The sequence below is a fragment of the Rutilus rutilus genome (genome assembly GCF_951802725.1).
Source record: "Rutilus rutilus genome assembly, chromosome: 21".
Lineage (NCBI taxonomy): Eukaryota > Metazoa > Chordata > Actinopteri > Cypriniformes > Leuciscidae > Rutilus > Rutilus rutilus.
The window spans coordinates 19,306,258-19,321,654 of NC_140226.1; the positions used below are offsets into that span (position 1 = coordinate 19,306,258).

At 38.7% G+C, this 15,397-nt stretch overlaps 2 protein-coding genes across 3 annotated transcripts; one reads left to right on the forward strand and one right to left on the reverse strand.

Annotated features, from left to right (window-relative positions):
* The first annotated feature begins 1,046 nt into the window (after window positions 1-1,046).
* On the forward strand, window positions 1,047-9,924 carry slc16a12a (solute carrier family 16 member 12a). The gene is made up of 9 exons (XM_084394132.1): window positions 1,047-1,150; window positions 1,583-1,684; window positions 1,977-2,040; window positions 2,164-2,464; window positions 3,335-3,438; window positions 4,348-4,491; window positions 6,682-7,633; window positions 8,353-8,612; window positions 8,804-9,924. The coding sequence occupies exons 4-9, from the start codon at window positions 2,223-2,225 to the stop codon at window positions 8,938-8,940; spliced, it is 1,839 nt and encodes a 612-aa protein (XP_084250258.1). The 5' UTR covers window positions 1,047-1,150; window positions 1,583-1,684; window positions 1,977-2,040; window positions 2,164-2,222; the 3' UTR covers window positions 8,941-9,924.
* Window positions 9,925-10,166: 242 nt separating this feature from the next.
* Window positions 10,167-13,282, reverse strand: LOC311281297 (interferon-induced protein with tetratricopeptide repeats 1-like). 2 transcript variants are annotated; one of them, XM_084394133.1, is made up of 2 exons: window positions 13,242-13,282; window positions 10,167-12,155 (listed from the first exon to the last, which is right to left on the reverse strand). In XM_084394133.1, exons 1-2 carry the CDS (start codon window positions 13,244-13,246, stop codon window positions 10,865-10,867), a joined length of 1,296 nt encoding a protein of 431 aa, XP_084250259.1. In that variant the 5' UTR covers window positions 13,247-13,282; the 3' UTR covers window positions 10,167-10,864. The 2 variants fall into 2 exon arrangements, with proteins under 2 accessions (XP_084250259.1, XP_084250260.1); XM_084394134.1 differs by lacking the exon at window positions 13,242-13,282 and adding an exon at window positions 12,371-12,396.
* Between the last annotated feature and the right edge of the window lie 2,115 nt (window positions 13,283-15,397).

Below are 15,397 nucleotides of genomic sequence, written 5' to 3' on the forward strand. Positions count from 1 at the left end.
CTGAACCCGAGAGAAGGAACGAGGACAAAAAGAACAATTAAACCATTCACTACCCCCTCTCAAACTTCCCAGATAAATGTTTTTCAACAGCAAATGAGTGATCACCTTTACCCCTAGGGTAATATGCATGAGCAAATCGCTGTTCTTCTGTTATCTCCTGTCTGATCCCCCTCAGTTAAGCTTGCGATTGAACCCCACGAACTCAAAACAAACGGTGAGGGCGGGGGCTTAGAAATACACTTTTTTAACTTTCTTTCTTTTACATATAAATATATGTTTCCCTTGGGTTTTCAAACACTTCAGTAACCACAAAAGTTAGTTTACAATTCATTCAGGGCGTATTCACCTAGCTCTTAAACACTTTCATACACTTTTCTCTGATGAGGTAACAGTACTCGAACTCTTTTTTAGGATCATCGGGCAAAACAAACACTACTAGAACTGTAGCCTATTATAGATTTACATTTTAGATATATCTCATTGAACGTTTTTTTTATCATTATTATTATTTTTTACTTAGTTATATTTCACAAGATAAAAAAAAAAAAAAAATTGCGTGATACAATTGCGAGTTATAAAGTCGGAATTGTGAGATATCTACTCGCAATTCTGAGGAAAAAGTCAGTCTTTTCCCCCTCATAATTGGACTTAACATAGCTCGCAATTCTGACTTTATAAATTGTGAGATAAAAAGTCAGAATTGTGAGATAAAAAGTCGAAATTATCCTTTAAATTGTTATATCCCGTAGCGGACACAAGCTTCCAGAGTTTGACCAAAAGAGAGTTTGAACGAACTTCAATCTATTGTGTCCTGAAAACTTCTTATTGAAATTCCATTAAAACAGTGAACCCCCCCTGAAAGTCACTGTATAATAATAATTTGCACACAGGGTGGGGTGAGAGGGAACCATGGCAAATATCCTACCCAGGACAGCAGTTAACTGTAGATTAGACCAAGCAGCCCCCTCTACTTCCACCTCACGTTGCCTGGCTGTAGTTTCCGCCCTGCTGATCTGTCCAAGCGCGCGCGCACCCCGCGCAGTGATGCAGAGCCATGTGCGCCAATGTGTACCACACTTTGGAGGAGAGCAGTGGTTGTTTTTGTCCCTCGTCTGTTCCAGATTCTGTACACTGGGAAATATGTTTCAGAGTAAGTGCGCTTCTTTTTGACCACTTCGAAAGCTAAGTCATGTATTTTGTTGTGTGTATGTTTAGAAAAACTTCCTAAGTGATTGTAGGCTACTTAACTGTTATTACTCATGTGCTAATTCATAATTATTTGAGCTTGTACCTACATTGATCCAGAATGATGATTTTTACATGTTCACTCTTCTGACCTCTACTGGTTACAACTTTTCAATGGCTAATTATTTTGTTTCACTTACAGGATAGTGCAAAGTACATTCCTTTATTTATTGATCATTGTAACTATAGCATTGTATAATGTCAGATGAAAACAGCTGCTTAATATTTTTGTGGAAACTGTAATAGTTTTTTTTTTTTTTTTTTTATGAACAGAAAGGTCAAAAGAACATATTCTTTTAAAAAGTTGAATTTGTTATTGTGACCTTTTTTCATGCAGAAGACTTCCATCAGTGAGGCGGCCTGTTAAGTCTTTCATTTAAAGACTTCAAGTCATTGCATCAGGTCTGACTGTGATCTGGTTTACCAGACATAGATTGAGGTGAGTCCAGGACAAAATCTAAATCTGGTAATGGTTACTGTCAGGAGTTGGTTGATTGAATGAAGCTTTGTTTCATGTTTACAAATTTTTGCAATAAGTAACTGCTATTGCCCCATGAAGTAGTTTTTGGCCCTCTTTCTTGGCATTGATAGACACACTGTTCCTCGTCTCCCTTTGAATCAGACTAGTGTGTGTAGTAACTTGGTCACTGTCTGTATCATGGAAAGCATCTCAGAGTGTATATGTAGGATAGACTCAGCCTAGGACAATTTTGCTCTTATTTCTTTGCCAGGTCACTCACTCACTAACCAGTCAGTCATAGAGTGGTAACTCCTGAGTTGTGTGTTCACACAAGGGTGAGTAAATGATGACAAGAATGTTAATTTTCTGTCTCAATTTTTTTTTAAATCTCAGAGACATTTAGTATTCAATCCAAACCACGACAATGTCATTTGAAAAAAATTCTGTTTCTGGTGCAGATTTTACTTGATGGCATTTAAAAGCTCCTCATAGATGAAAGCGAGAAGGAACAGAAGTAATGAGAGAAAAACAGCAAGTAAATAAGTCCCAAACAGAGCCGGAGAGAACAAAACCAGCTGAAACTGGACAGAAGAGGAAACAAGAGGCTGAAAGGAGTGAGAGAGTGAGGGAGAGGATGAAGAGAGGACTAGAGATGACTGAAAAAAACTCACATTCAGCGGCCACTCCGGATGGCGGATGGGGCTGGGTGATTGTGGCTGGATGTTTCCTCACCACAGTTTGCACACGTGCGGTCACTAGGTCAGTTCATGACTCCCCACAGACACGTTTTTTTATATGCACTTCTTTGCTTACCAGAAATCAAGGTGATACCCTCACATCACCTCTGTTTTGTCAGTTTAAAGAGGCCATATTACTCTTGATTTTGTTTTTGGAGTCTACTAGAATAGGTTTTTAATGCTTGAAACACATTATAATATATTTTTTTTTTTACATTGTTGCAGCACCTCTCTTCCCAGTCTGTCAGTAACGCTCTTTTTAGTTTCTGTCTCTATGAAGCCCCTCCTTCCAAAAGCGTAATGTGCTCTGATTGGTCAGCTGGACAAGTGTGTTGTGATTGGTCAACTGCTTCCAACATGTTTCAGAAATGGCACGCCCCTCACCATAACAGCGAGTTTCAACACAGTACTAAGGCAACTCCACCACGCCTCGCCTTTTAGCGGGAATTATTTAAATGAGGAATATTGTAACGTGTATGTTCCTAGAAGAAAACACAAGACAGTCGAAGCATTTCAGGGAGATCAGAAACAGTGCTTACTGATATAGACAATAACTCCCTCTGGAGTGGACTTTGTGCTTTGTAACTTTGCAGACATTTTTCATGCCCAAACAGCAACATTACACATTAAAGGAAGTTGAAAATGTTATGAAGCATAATAGATCATCTTTAATGTGAGACTAAATTAAACTAAATGCTGTGGAAATGGCCTTTAAACTCAACCAAGATGAATCATTCAATAAGCAGGATAACTACCCCAGGAAAAATACCCCGTTTTGGATGTTGATTGAAAATGTTGTACTTAAAAGAACTAAAATGAATGTTGCAGTAAGCAACAGATGACCTTTAGCATATTGCTTCCTCAAAACTGTCCATTTTCATTCTGGTTGCAGGTGTGTTTCCATCTTTTTTGTGGAATTCCAGTCATACTTTTCCAGAGATTATTCTGCAACTGCATGGATTCATTCTCTGCTGGACTGCACTACAATGTTGTGTGGTAAGACCCGTATAAGGCAAACGAAAAAAAATCCTCTAGTGTTCGCCCTATAGCAAAACTCTGTGACTTAGAGGTAGCAGCTCAACTATATTGATTTTAGGAGAACTTTGTTTAAAAAAAAAAAAAATCTGTGTTTACAGTTTTACAGTGCATAGTCCACACTAAACCAGATTTATCTGGCTGCCAGTGAGAAAGAATATTCACAGAAACACATTTTATTATTTATGTGGGGGTTTTGGGTGTATCTTTTGGTATTTATTTTTCCACTGTTTCTTTACAAGCAGTTAGATTATTTTGTCATATCAATTGTGATGCATACATACACAATATTCATTAATCATGAGGATAAACACCCATATAAATGCACACAAATGGTAGGGTTTAATAAAAAAAAAGTCACATATGTTAATACTAATTGTAAAAAGGGATTTTAAGGAGCTATTTTTACCTAACACTTTATACTTTTTATATATATAAAAATAATGTTTCTGCATGATGAATAATTTATCTGTTCCTTATCAGTTGGTGGGCTGATATAATTTTTTTTTTTATTGGTATAGGTTGATAATGTATATTTATCAGTCAATATTTAATTGTGAATGCTCATTTCCCCTCTTTTTACATTTAGATTACTGTAATCTAACTATCATTTAAAGTGGAAATTAAATAATTTAATAACACTCTTAAATGTAAACAAAAATATATTTTTGTCATACTGTAAATTCACTTGTGGCTTTTAAAATTATACAGTGTAGTATTTTTTTATTTTTTTATTTATAGATGCAAGATGTGAGTACAACATGTACTGAATTTTAATATTGTCCATTAATCGGTTATCAGTCATAAAATAATACCAACTTCCACTATCATGCAATCCACCTCATTCTTTTTCTCTTTCTCTCTTTATAGCACCACTGGGTAGTTATATAGGGAACCGCCTCTCTTCTCGTATAGCTGTCATGATTGGTGGACTTCTTTCCTCTGCTGGGCTGGTGCTCAGCTCACTGGCCACTAGCGTAGAGTTCCTGTATCTTACACTGGGTGTTCTTACAGGTTTGATACATATTGCACACACAGCAGCATACACAACATTCTCAATATTTCAAACTCGAACAGAGAGTTATATTTCAACTACACTGATACATATTGCACACACAGCAGCATACACAACATTCTCAATATTTCAATCTCGAACAGAGAGTTATATTTTAACAACACTGATAATCATGTGCATTTTCCCCTGTAACTATTATGTTAAGGTAATGAAAATTGCTGTTAATTTACTCACCCTCAGGCCATCCAAGATGTAAAGAAGATTTTTAGCTGAAACTGTGGTCCTTGGTGATTCATATAATGGAAGTCAATGTGTGCCGTCACTTTGAGATAAAAACAAAACAAAACATATGCCGACAAATCAAAATGAACACCCGCGACTCCTGACAGTACATTGAGGTCTTCTTAAGCAAAATGATTGGTCTATGCAAGAACTGATCATTATTTAAAACTATTTTTTACCTCTTATCCACAGCCTTGGCAAACGGTCAAGCGGTCTGGAGCGCGAGCTTTCTGTTGCATAATGACGTATGCGACCTCGCATGTGAGCTGAGCGCTGTTAAATTATGATTTCATGTAGAAATGATTATGTATTCATTTTAATTTATTAATGTAAATAAAAGTCAAAGGCGTATAAAGTGTGTTGTGAATTGCAAACATTTTAATGAATCAAGCAAAAATATAAATGTTTATGCGACACTGTCGCTAACACGCTCAGGACCGTTTGCCAAAGCTGTGGATTATAGGTAAAAAATGTGTAAAATAATGTTCAGTTTCTTGCATAGAGCGATCATTTCGCTTTTTAAGACCTCAATGTATCCTCAGGATTTTATCCCCAAGTGAATGCACCCATTGACTTCTATTATATGAATCACAGAGGACCACAGTTTCAGTTAAAGGAACACGCCGACTTTTTGGGACTTTAGCTTATTCACCGTATCCCCCAGAGTTAGATAAGTCCATACATACCCTTTTCATCTCCGTACGTGCCATAACTCTGTCTGACGCACCTACCGCTAGCCTAGCTTAGCACAAAGACTGGAGGTAAACAGCTCCAGCTAGCATACTGCTCCCAATAAGTGACAAAATAACGCCAACAATTTCCTATTTACATGTTGTGATTTGTATAGTCTGAACCATATACATACTGGGAACTATATTCTCAGAAGGCGAAGCACTGCCACTAGAAGATGGCTGTGTTTCATGTGACCTTGTTATTTGTACACGCTGTGACTATACAAATCACAACATGTAAACAGGAAAATGTTGGCGTTCTTTTGTCACTTATTGGGAGCAATATGCTAGCTGGAGCCGTTTACCTCCAGTCTTTGTGCTAAGCTAGGCTAGGGGCGGGTGCGTCAGACATAGTTACGGCACGTACGGAGATGAAAAGGGTATGTATGGACTTATCTAACTCTGGGGGATACGGTGAATAAGCTAAAGTCCCAAAAAGTCGGCATGTTCCTTTAAAAATCTTCTTTACAGTTCTACTGAAGAAAAAAAGTCACTTAAATCTTGGATGGCCTGAGGGTGAGTAAATTAACAGCAAATTAAAATGTTTGGGTGAACTATCCCTTTACATTATGTAACTTTTGGCCCTCTAGCAGTTAAAAATCAAAACTGCTTGCATTTGCCAAAGGCAACTTCACTACTAGGTTTAAGAGATCTAACCAGTTTAGATGGAAAGGATCTCAAGCTGACTAGCTGAAGACGTTACTGTAGATTTACCCATTAATAGACAGTACTTCCTTGAAAATAAATTCCAGCAACCATAATGACCCCTCACAAAAGATAATGATTTAATGAACTTTGTTATGATCTAAATATGGCAGTATCTGTTCAATAAAATAGCCTACTTTACTCACCTTTTGAGTAATAAAAACGGCAAATCTGCGTCACTTTACAACATTTCAAATCCCTCAGTTCTCGACATGCATAAGTGCAATTTACCGTGAAAACCATCCCATCATGTCAAAAATATAAACACTTATAATAGGCTTATATTCTTTTATAATAGAAAATCAGGATAAGACAAAAACTCGTTTTGAAAGAAAGATTGATGATGTATTGACACATTCTTTAAATTTTGTTCATTTTGAACATAGTGTACATGGTGTACCTTTAATTTACAACAAACTAGCCATGCATATCTGTAGTCTTGAATACTAGCCTTCCTGATTTTCTGCACAGGTTTGGGATTTGCTCTCAGCTACACTCCTGCAATCGCCATGGTGGGTTCTTACTTCAGCGAGAGAAAAGCGCTGGCTTACGGGATCGCCATGTCAGGCAGCGGTATTGGAACCTTCATACTAGCACCGGCTGTGCAACTCCTCATTGAGTTCTTCTCCTGGAGGGGTGCGCTGCTCATTCTGGGGGGTTTGGTGTCTCACCTGTGTGTCTGTGGAGCTCTTATGAGGCCTTTGGAAGGTCAAAGAGGGAGGCAGAAGGAGATGGACTTGGAGGGTAACAAAAAGGTTGATTTGCTGGATGTGAAACTTGCTGATGGAGTCCTCAGTGTTGAATTGAGTGCACAGGAACAGAGATCAATGGAGGTAAAACATATGGATACGGATAAAATGATGAAAGACAGAGGGTGGAAAGAACAAGCTGACAATATGCCATGGGATGGAAAAGAACAGATGGAGGCAGATAAGTCAGGGCCCTCTGATGCAAAGCATACACACTCCGGTGAGAAGCTAAACCATAGACAGGATCTCTCTGAAGACTCAGAGACCGTGAACGGAAGCGCAGATGAATGGAACATCTCAGTCCCAGCTTTAATACAATCAGATGACTTGCCAGCTGTCCCAGAATCAAAATCCGAAGCAAACGCTAACCACACCACTCTGGTACAATCAAAGGTGGTAAACACAAACATACTGAAGGAGTCCAAGGAAAATGTATGGTCTATCATAAGGAAACCCGTATTGAGAGAATATTCCTTCCTGTTGATACCAGACTTCCTGTTGCTGTTGGTGTCCTTCCTGTTCCTTGCATACGGTTGCAGTGTGCCATTTGTGTATCTTGTACCATATTCACTGAGCGCAGGCGTCAGCCCTCAACAGGCAGCATTACTCATGTCCATACTTGGAGTGTCAGGGATTGTCGGAACTATCACTTTCGGATGGATTGCTGATAGAAAGTAAGTACGGTTGTTGTGAAATTTTTGTTCTTATTTTCTCGTAAATTGCAATATTTTGCAATTTTTAATTAAATTTGTGGTACTGTAATCTGTCTTTAAAATCACATTGATGTCTACTAATGTACTGTGCTGGGATAACACATTACAAGTAATCAATTACTTTTCCCAAGTAACTAGTATTTTCCATCTATTTCCATTTTCCATTGCTTTTAAATTTACTACAAAATACCTGAGTTACTTTGTCAAATAAGTAACGCAAGTTACTTTGTTTTCCCATTTATTGACTGACACTTTTCTTGTTCCCATTTTGAGAGAAATTGCAAAATACATTTAAACATGCATTTACTCATCTGACTTGCACAAAAACAGATTCAGTATTCCTTAAAAATGAATAAAAACGGTGAAATGCAAACTCAGTTTATTACTCAAACCTGCAATATTTAAATGTATTAATTAGCTCAAATATACTTTATGTACTTAATCTCACTTTATCAACCAACGACTGAAAAAGGACAAAAGCACTGAAATGTCATTAGAAGCTTGAACAAACACATATTCTAAAAATGTATTTACGTATTGTTAAAAATATCTTCTCTTTTTTTTATTAATTCCTTGAACGTACTAAAAATACTGTTAATGGAACTGTTTATTACTGTAATTCTTAACAATTCCCATCTAACTCTGTGGTTTGATCTGTATCTGTGTGTGTTTATGTTTAGGTGTTTGAGGCCATATAGGGTGGTGAGTTACATGCTGGCTGTGGGGTCAGAAGGGCTGAGCTGTCTCTTTCTGCCTCTGCTGAGTGGTTTTTCCCTCCTCGTCCCCTTTTCTCTCATCTACGGCTACTTTGACGGAGCTTACGTGGCACTTATTCCTGTGGTGACCTCTGACACTGTCAGCTCCACTCAACTGACCTCAGCTCTGGGAGTTGTTTACTTCCTCCACGCCATCCCCTACCTCATCAGCCCACCTATTGGAGGTCAGAGAAGATTTACCCACTCTCTCTTTCACGCTCACAAACTTTCCAATACATGCCAAGAATCAATCACACAAGTTACTGTAGTTACGGAGTTACTGTTTACACATACAGTTGCTTATTCACTTATATGTGCCTGCAGTATATTTAACTAAATCAGAGTGTTTTATGAAATCTCTCTCTCTCTTTCTCAGGTTGGCTATTGGATCAGACAGGCTCCTACACATCTACATTCTTCCTCAGCGGAGTCTCTCTGATCTGCAGTGCTGTGATTCTGGCTGCTGTGAGAGTGATCATCCGCTGCACTAGAGGGAGCTCTTGCTTAAACTGACTCACAACCAGGTACAGGAGATTTCTAAAGCAGCGGAAAAGTACAGCAATATTGCTGTCAAGAAACCTGAAAGTGCCTCCTCTGGAATTAAACAGGGTTATATGAGAGTTTATTCTGCGTTTCTGATCCAAAGCTCTCATCCGTCAGATGGACTGCCACAAACACACGGCTCTACTGCCAAAAGACAGGATTTTATTTAGAAATTGATGATTTAAAAAGGTGACATTTTGTGCTTGAGAGTAACTTCGGTCATTGTTCCAAATATTTTAATGAGTTTGCTTAAAAAAGAAAGTGTTTCATATTTGATACTCATTTGATATTGTAATGTGTCTCTAAAGCTGATATTTGATTGGCTGGTCAGACAAATGAACGATGTCCTTTGCCCAGTAGTTACATGTATACTGCTTTATTCACAGGTCAAAGTATTTATAATGTACACTACCATTCAAATGTTTGGGGTCTGTAATATTTTAATGTTTTTAAAAGAAGCCTCTAATGCTCACCTTGTTGAAAACAGTTGTGCTGATTTTTTTGGGGGGAAACTGTGAAACAGTTTTTTTAGTATTCTTTAATGAATAGGAAGTTTAAAAGAACATCATTGGTTTAGAAATATAAATCATTTGTAACATTATAAATGCCTTCACTGTCACTTGTAATCAATTTAATGTTCCTGTGCTGAATAAAAGTGATCCCAACCTTTTGAATAGTAGTGTATACAGCTACATGCACTACTGTTTTCAAACAGTCAAGCTCATTGGCCTTAAAACACTCAAATCAAATGTCACCCTATTCAGTGTCAAAAAAGTGTTATTCATTTTAGTGCTGCTATCAATATGATATAGCTCGTGGCCCAGATGAAATCAAATCTGCTTCTTTTATTTCCACATTTACTATGTTGATTTTTTTGGGAATGTTTTGAATTCTGCAGAATGTTGTAATGTTTTAAATATGCCAAATGTGTTAAATAGAGCTTTCCTAATTCTGCATCAATCAGCGGAGGTTTCTTTGGACTTAAGACTCTCTTGAAAAATATGGCTAAATCATTACCAAGGAAACAAGAATAATATTAGATACTATATGTAAGCAGTATCAGGTAGCCTGTATTTCAGATAAAGGTCATGAACAATATTGTGCCTTTGATAGGAATTATGGGTTTTTGACAAGAAGGGAAACCATTTTAATTTCTTTTTTACATTTTTTGAAAATACATTTAATACCTTGTGATTCTCAACAATACACATTTATTTGAAAGTGACTTGTAACTGTGCTGATTACAGTAAATAACATTCAATATTACAATGTATCTTCAGCCTTTCCACTGGCAAGATACAAAGTCCCCTTAAGAAAATGAAAAACAGAAAAATCATGTTTAAAATGTACTCAACTTGTGAAGACACTGTAAGAAAAAGGTTTTAATTTGTATGTTACTGCACACTGAAAACAAAGTTGCAAAATCAACTGAGCAGGTCAAGTAAATCTTATCAACAAACTAAAAAACTAATCAGAAATGAAAGAGAGACATGTTTATTCTTGTATTTGAAACATGTAGCTACTTTAAGCAACACATCTGTATATCCACATTTCAGAAATGAAAGTCTCAAAGGAAAGCAGTTGCGAAAGGGTTTTCTGTCTCATATGTGAACAATAGTTATAACTAGATGCAATAAGCATATGATCCAAGACGTTTTTTTTACATCAATGGAAACAATGAACAGATATTGGAATCTACAGTCCATTAACACAACAAAATATAACACTGAATAGAGTATATTGATTAGAGATTGGTAATTAAGATAGTTGTCCCATTTCTTCATTATAGTTTCTGCATTGAGTGAAATTTAAAGATCCTCCATAATGATTTTTGAGGATTGATGTATGACGTTGGGACATTGTTCATACCTTGTCTGTTGCGTTAGAGCACATTTTAATCAGAAGCTTCAATTCCCTCCAGAAAATGCTGAATTTCCATACAGCGAGGGTCTCTGCCCCTCCTCATAATTCTTTTAAGGACTTTTATACTCTTTTGTTTGCATTCTGTCATTACTGGTATTTCTGCTGCTTTCATGTAAAAGAAGACTGAATCTCTGGATTGTGATTTATTATGATTTAGATGTTGGGCATAACTATAAAATAAGTTCTGCTGTCTATGAGGAGAAATATAATTTTCCTCTGACAGGAGATTCTTGTAAATCTCATCTGCCTTCTCAATTTCATGTGTGTAACAATGCAGCGATGCAAGGTCTTTCTTTACTTTGTATGAGTGAGGGTAATATCTAAGATCTTCCTCAAAGAGCTTAATGGATTTCCTAGCCAAAGTCTCCCTTTCCTCGCTGTCGTTCATGTTGTAAACCTTCCATTTGTAGCAGTCTGCCAATTGTTTCAACGCTTTAACTGAAGAGGGGAACTTTTCATGAACCTTCTCTGCTATTCGAATAGCTTTATCTAAAGAATCTTGTTCTCTATAATACCGGAGAATAACATGAAAACTCTCCAGGTTTTCAGTTTCAAGAGATCTTTCTAGTAAACCTTGCATCTCCCTTTCAATGCACACCTTTTTCTGTTTGCACAGTTTTAGTAAATAATGAGAATAAAGTAACAAACTATTTGGTTCATTTTCATGTGCAATTTTCAGTTGCTCTACAATCTCATCTAGAGTGAATTCAGACTGTGCAAATTCCATGTTCATGGCAATGGCAAGTCCTTTGTGCCATTCCTTCCTATCTGGTTCTGCATTTAAAGCCATCTTAAAGTAATCAATCGCCTGGCGCTTCATGGACATGTCAAACTTCACCAGCGTCCAGGCCTTTTCTCCACTGACTTCAGGGTGTAAAGTGCATCCAGGTGGAGCAGGATGCATTCGCTGAAGCCTCTCCACCTCTTCTAGATATCCTTTGCTCTTATCCATCTCTCCCAAATGGAAGTAGACCCAAGCCAGGTTTGCTTTATTGACCTGAAGCTGGACTCCTGCCTCTTCTGTTCCCTGCTCCTGGATCACACTTTCTGCTTTGTGCAGGTGCTTCACTGCCTCTGTGTTGGAGCCAAGAGTCTGATGGATGTAGCCCAGCAGGTTGTAATAGTGAACCGGCCAAGTGCATGTTTCCTGGTCCACATAATTCAGCTTGCTCAGTAAATCCTTGAGTTCATTTGTACTGCACTCCAGATCCCAGGTGAAGTGGCACTCCAGCCTCTCAAGACGTTGTTTTAGACTAGAGTTACTGACACATTCAGAAATAAAGATCTATTAATGAAGAGTTTCAAATGCTGTGTTTTGGTTTACATACAAATATATCATAGCAGTCATGGGACAGATGATCAACGGTTTCAACTAAGCCACAACATTTTTACACAATCTTGAGTTTAGTCTGGTAAATCACTTTAAATTCCTACATTAGACTAGACTTTTTCACATTTGTATTGGAAAAGTACTTACTCCATAATAATGGTTAGAGGTGGTCTGGTTTGAAATGTTCCTTCTAGCAATGCTGATTTGAGCTTCGTGCGAGTTGCTGAGAGATTGTTATGTATTTATAATGATTACACTCATAAAACCCTCTTCTAATCTACCGGAACAGTCATTAAACACGTCAGCTAAGGAGTCTTCTCTTCTATTTTGTCTAAGGTTTCGTTGTTTACTTCAATGAAGTGTATTTTACGTAATGACAGTGACAAAGTCTAGAGCCTGCCTTCTTCCTCAAGCATAAACTCTTTAGATGCAGGTTTTAAGTGTTATTATTAGATCATATATTCCAGACATTTTTTAATAATTTGATATTAATGATATAATGTGGGCGTGACCTACTTTATTTCTATCTGGCTGTTCAGATGGTTGAATTGATTTACATATTTACCATATTATATAAAAAAATTGGTAACACTTAACAATAAACATGAACTAACATGAACAATGAGCAATATACATTTGTTACAGTATTTATTAAGATTTGTTAATGTTAGTGTGATGGATTTTTAATAGATAAGATAGTAAACTATCTTTTAAACTAACCATGCTAACATCTAAACCTTACTTCCCTTTTAGGCCTAACACTCTAACATTTGAACAAAATGTACCAAAATGTTCTCTGAATAGTGTGTCCATTGAAAATTCTGAAGTGCTGGCCATGACAATATCAAAAACTGTCTTGAATTGTCTCATGACATATTGAGTAATCAACTGAACTCTCAACCATTTTTTTTAGTAAATGATGTTTTATTAACAAGGTTCGGGAGGAGCACGTTCAGATAATTAACACAGGTGGAGAGCACTCAGCAATAAGAGGTGTATATATACTCAGCAGTCTCACCTCATTTCATTGACAGTTTTTGCAGCATTTAGCCCGGCAGTACCGTCCTAACAGGTCCGAATCGAGCGATTCCCGTCCGATGAATAATCTCTCGTCTTTGAGGAACCTCTGCTGCAATCATCTGGTGTAATTTCATGGGCGTCAGGCTTAACAAACGGGATCATAACCACAGGCGAAACATCCGCGATCTCCTTCCGCGTATTATCTACACCGGTCCATACAATAATTCCCGGCCCGCCATAGAGAAATGGTCAGTAAGGCAATGCTGCCCTCTTCACGCGAGGGGAAGGGTCTTCTTTCTTCGTCAGGCCGCCAGACAAAGTAAGCCGCGCCGCAGATTCAGTCCCGGCCAGTCCATAGCCTACTCAATGTCTGCTGGGTCAACTCAGTGAGTGCTCAGCTCGGCCCTTCTCGTGTCTGTCCTTGGTTGAGCTTGGCATTGTTGTTTGAGTCACGAGCCAGGCATGCCAGTTACACGTTTCTAAACTGTTTCTATAGGCTTCAATGATTTACCGTCATACATAAACAGTAGGTCGCACGATATATGCAGGTTGCTCACAGAATCATTAAGAACCTATCGTTAAACACTGTCCTGCAATTTATCTTCAAAATCGCGTAGAATCTTAAAAAAAAAAAACTACATATACAGTGTGTTTCACGCCAAGAGTTTAGTAATCCTTAAGTGAAACACAATTAAATAAATGCAAGATGCCTACATTTATGCAAAGCTTCGTCTTTTACCATAAGCCGTCTCTTTTGTACTTCGCTAAATGAACTTAAGACAGTCAAAACTGTTCTAAACGTGAACGGTTATCTTTGCTCGGTCACTTAAACTTCAATGTGCATAATCCTGCAAGGATTTCATCTCACTTCCTTTTGCCAGCTAAGCCACTCTCCTCCCTTTGTTCAGCCACACACCGCAGGAGCTCAGTTCTCCAGGTAAGTTTATCCACTGCCATAGCAGTGATGTCTCCTCTGGTCATGGAGGAGCTCAATTTCTCTGGCTAATTTCTCTAATATTGCAACAGTAATGTCTCCTCCGCTCCTACTAGAGCTCCGTTTCTCTGGCTAATTTCTCCACTGCCACAGCAGTGATGTCTCCTCTGCTCCCACTGGAGCTCTTTTACTCTGGCTAATCTTCTCCACTGCCACAGCAGTGATGTTTCCTCTGCTCCCACTGGAGCTCTTTTACTCTGGCTAATCTTCTCCACTGCCACAGCAGTGATGTCTCCTCTGCTCCAGCAGGAGCTCTTTTACTCTGGCTAATCTTCTCCACTGCCACAGCAGTGATGTCTCCTCTGCACCCACAGGAACTCTTTTACTCTGGCTAATTTCTCCACTGCCACAGCAGTGATGTTTCCTCTGCTCCCACTGGAGCTCTTTTACTCTGGCTAATCTTCTCCACTGCCACAGCAGTGATGTCTCCTCTGCTCCCACTGGAGCTCTTTTACTCTGGCTAATATCTCCACTGCCACAGCAGTGATGTTTCCTCTGCTCCCACTGGAGCTCTTTTACTCTGGCTAATATCTCCACTGCCACAGCAGTGATGTCTCCTCTGCTCCCACTGGAGCTCTTTTACTCTGGCTAATCTTCTCCACTGCCACAGCAGTGATGTCGTCTCTGCTCCCACAGGAGCTCTTTTACTCTGGCTAATCTTCTCCACTGCCACAGCAGTGATGTCTCCTCTGCTCCAGCAGGAGCTCTTTTACTCTGGCTAATCTTCTCCACTGCCACAGCAGTGATGTCTCCTCTGCACCCACAGGAACTCTTTTACTCTGGCTAATTTCTCCACTGCCACAGCAGTGATGTTTCCTCTGCTCCCACTGGAGCTCTTTTACTCTGGCTAATCTTCTCCACTGCCACAGCAGTGATGTCTCCTCTGCTCCCACTGGAGCTCTTTTACTCTGGCTAATATCTCCACTGCCACAGCAGTGATGTTTCCTCTGCTCCCACTGGAGCTCTTTTACTCTGGCTAATATCTCCACTGCCACAGCAGTGATGTCTCCTCTGCTCCCACTGGAGCTCTTTTACTCTGGCTAATCTTCTCCACTGCCACAGCATTGATGTCGTCTCTGCTCCCACAGGAGCTCTTTTACTCTGGCTAATCTTCTCCACTGCCACAGCAGTGATGTCTCCTCTGCTCTAGCAGGAGCTCT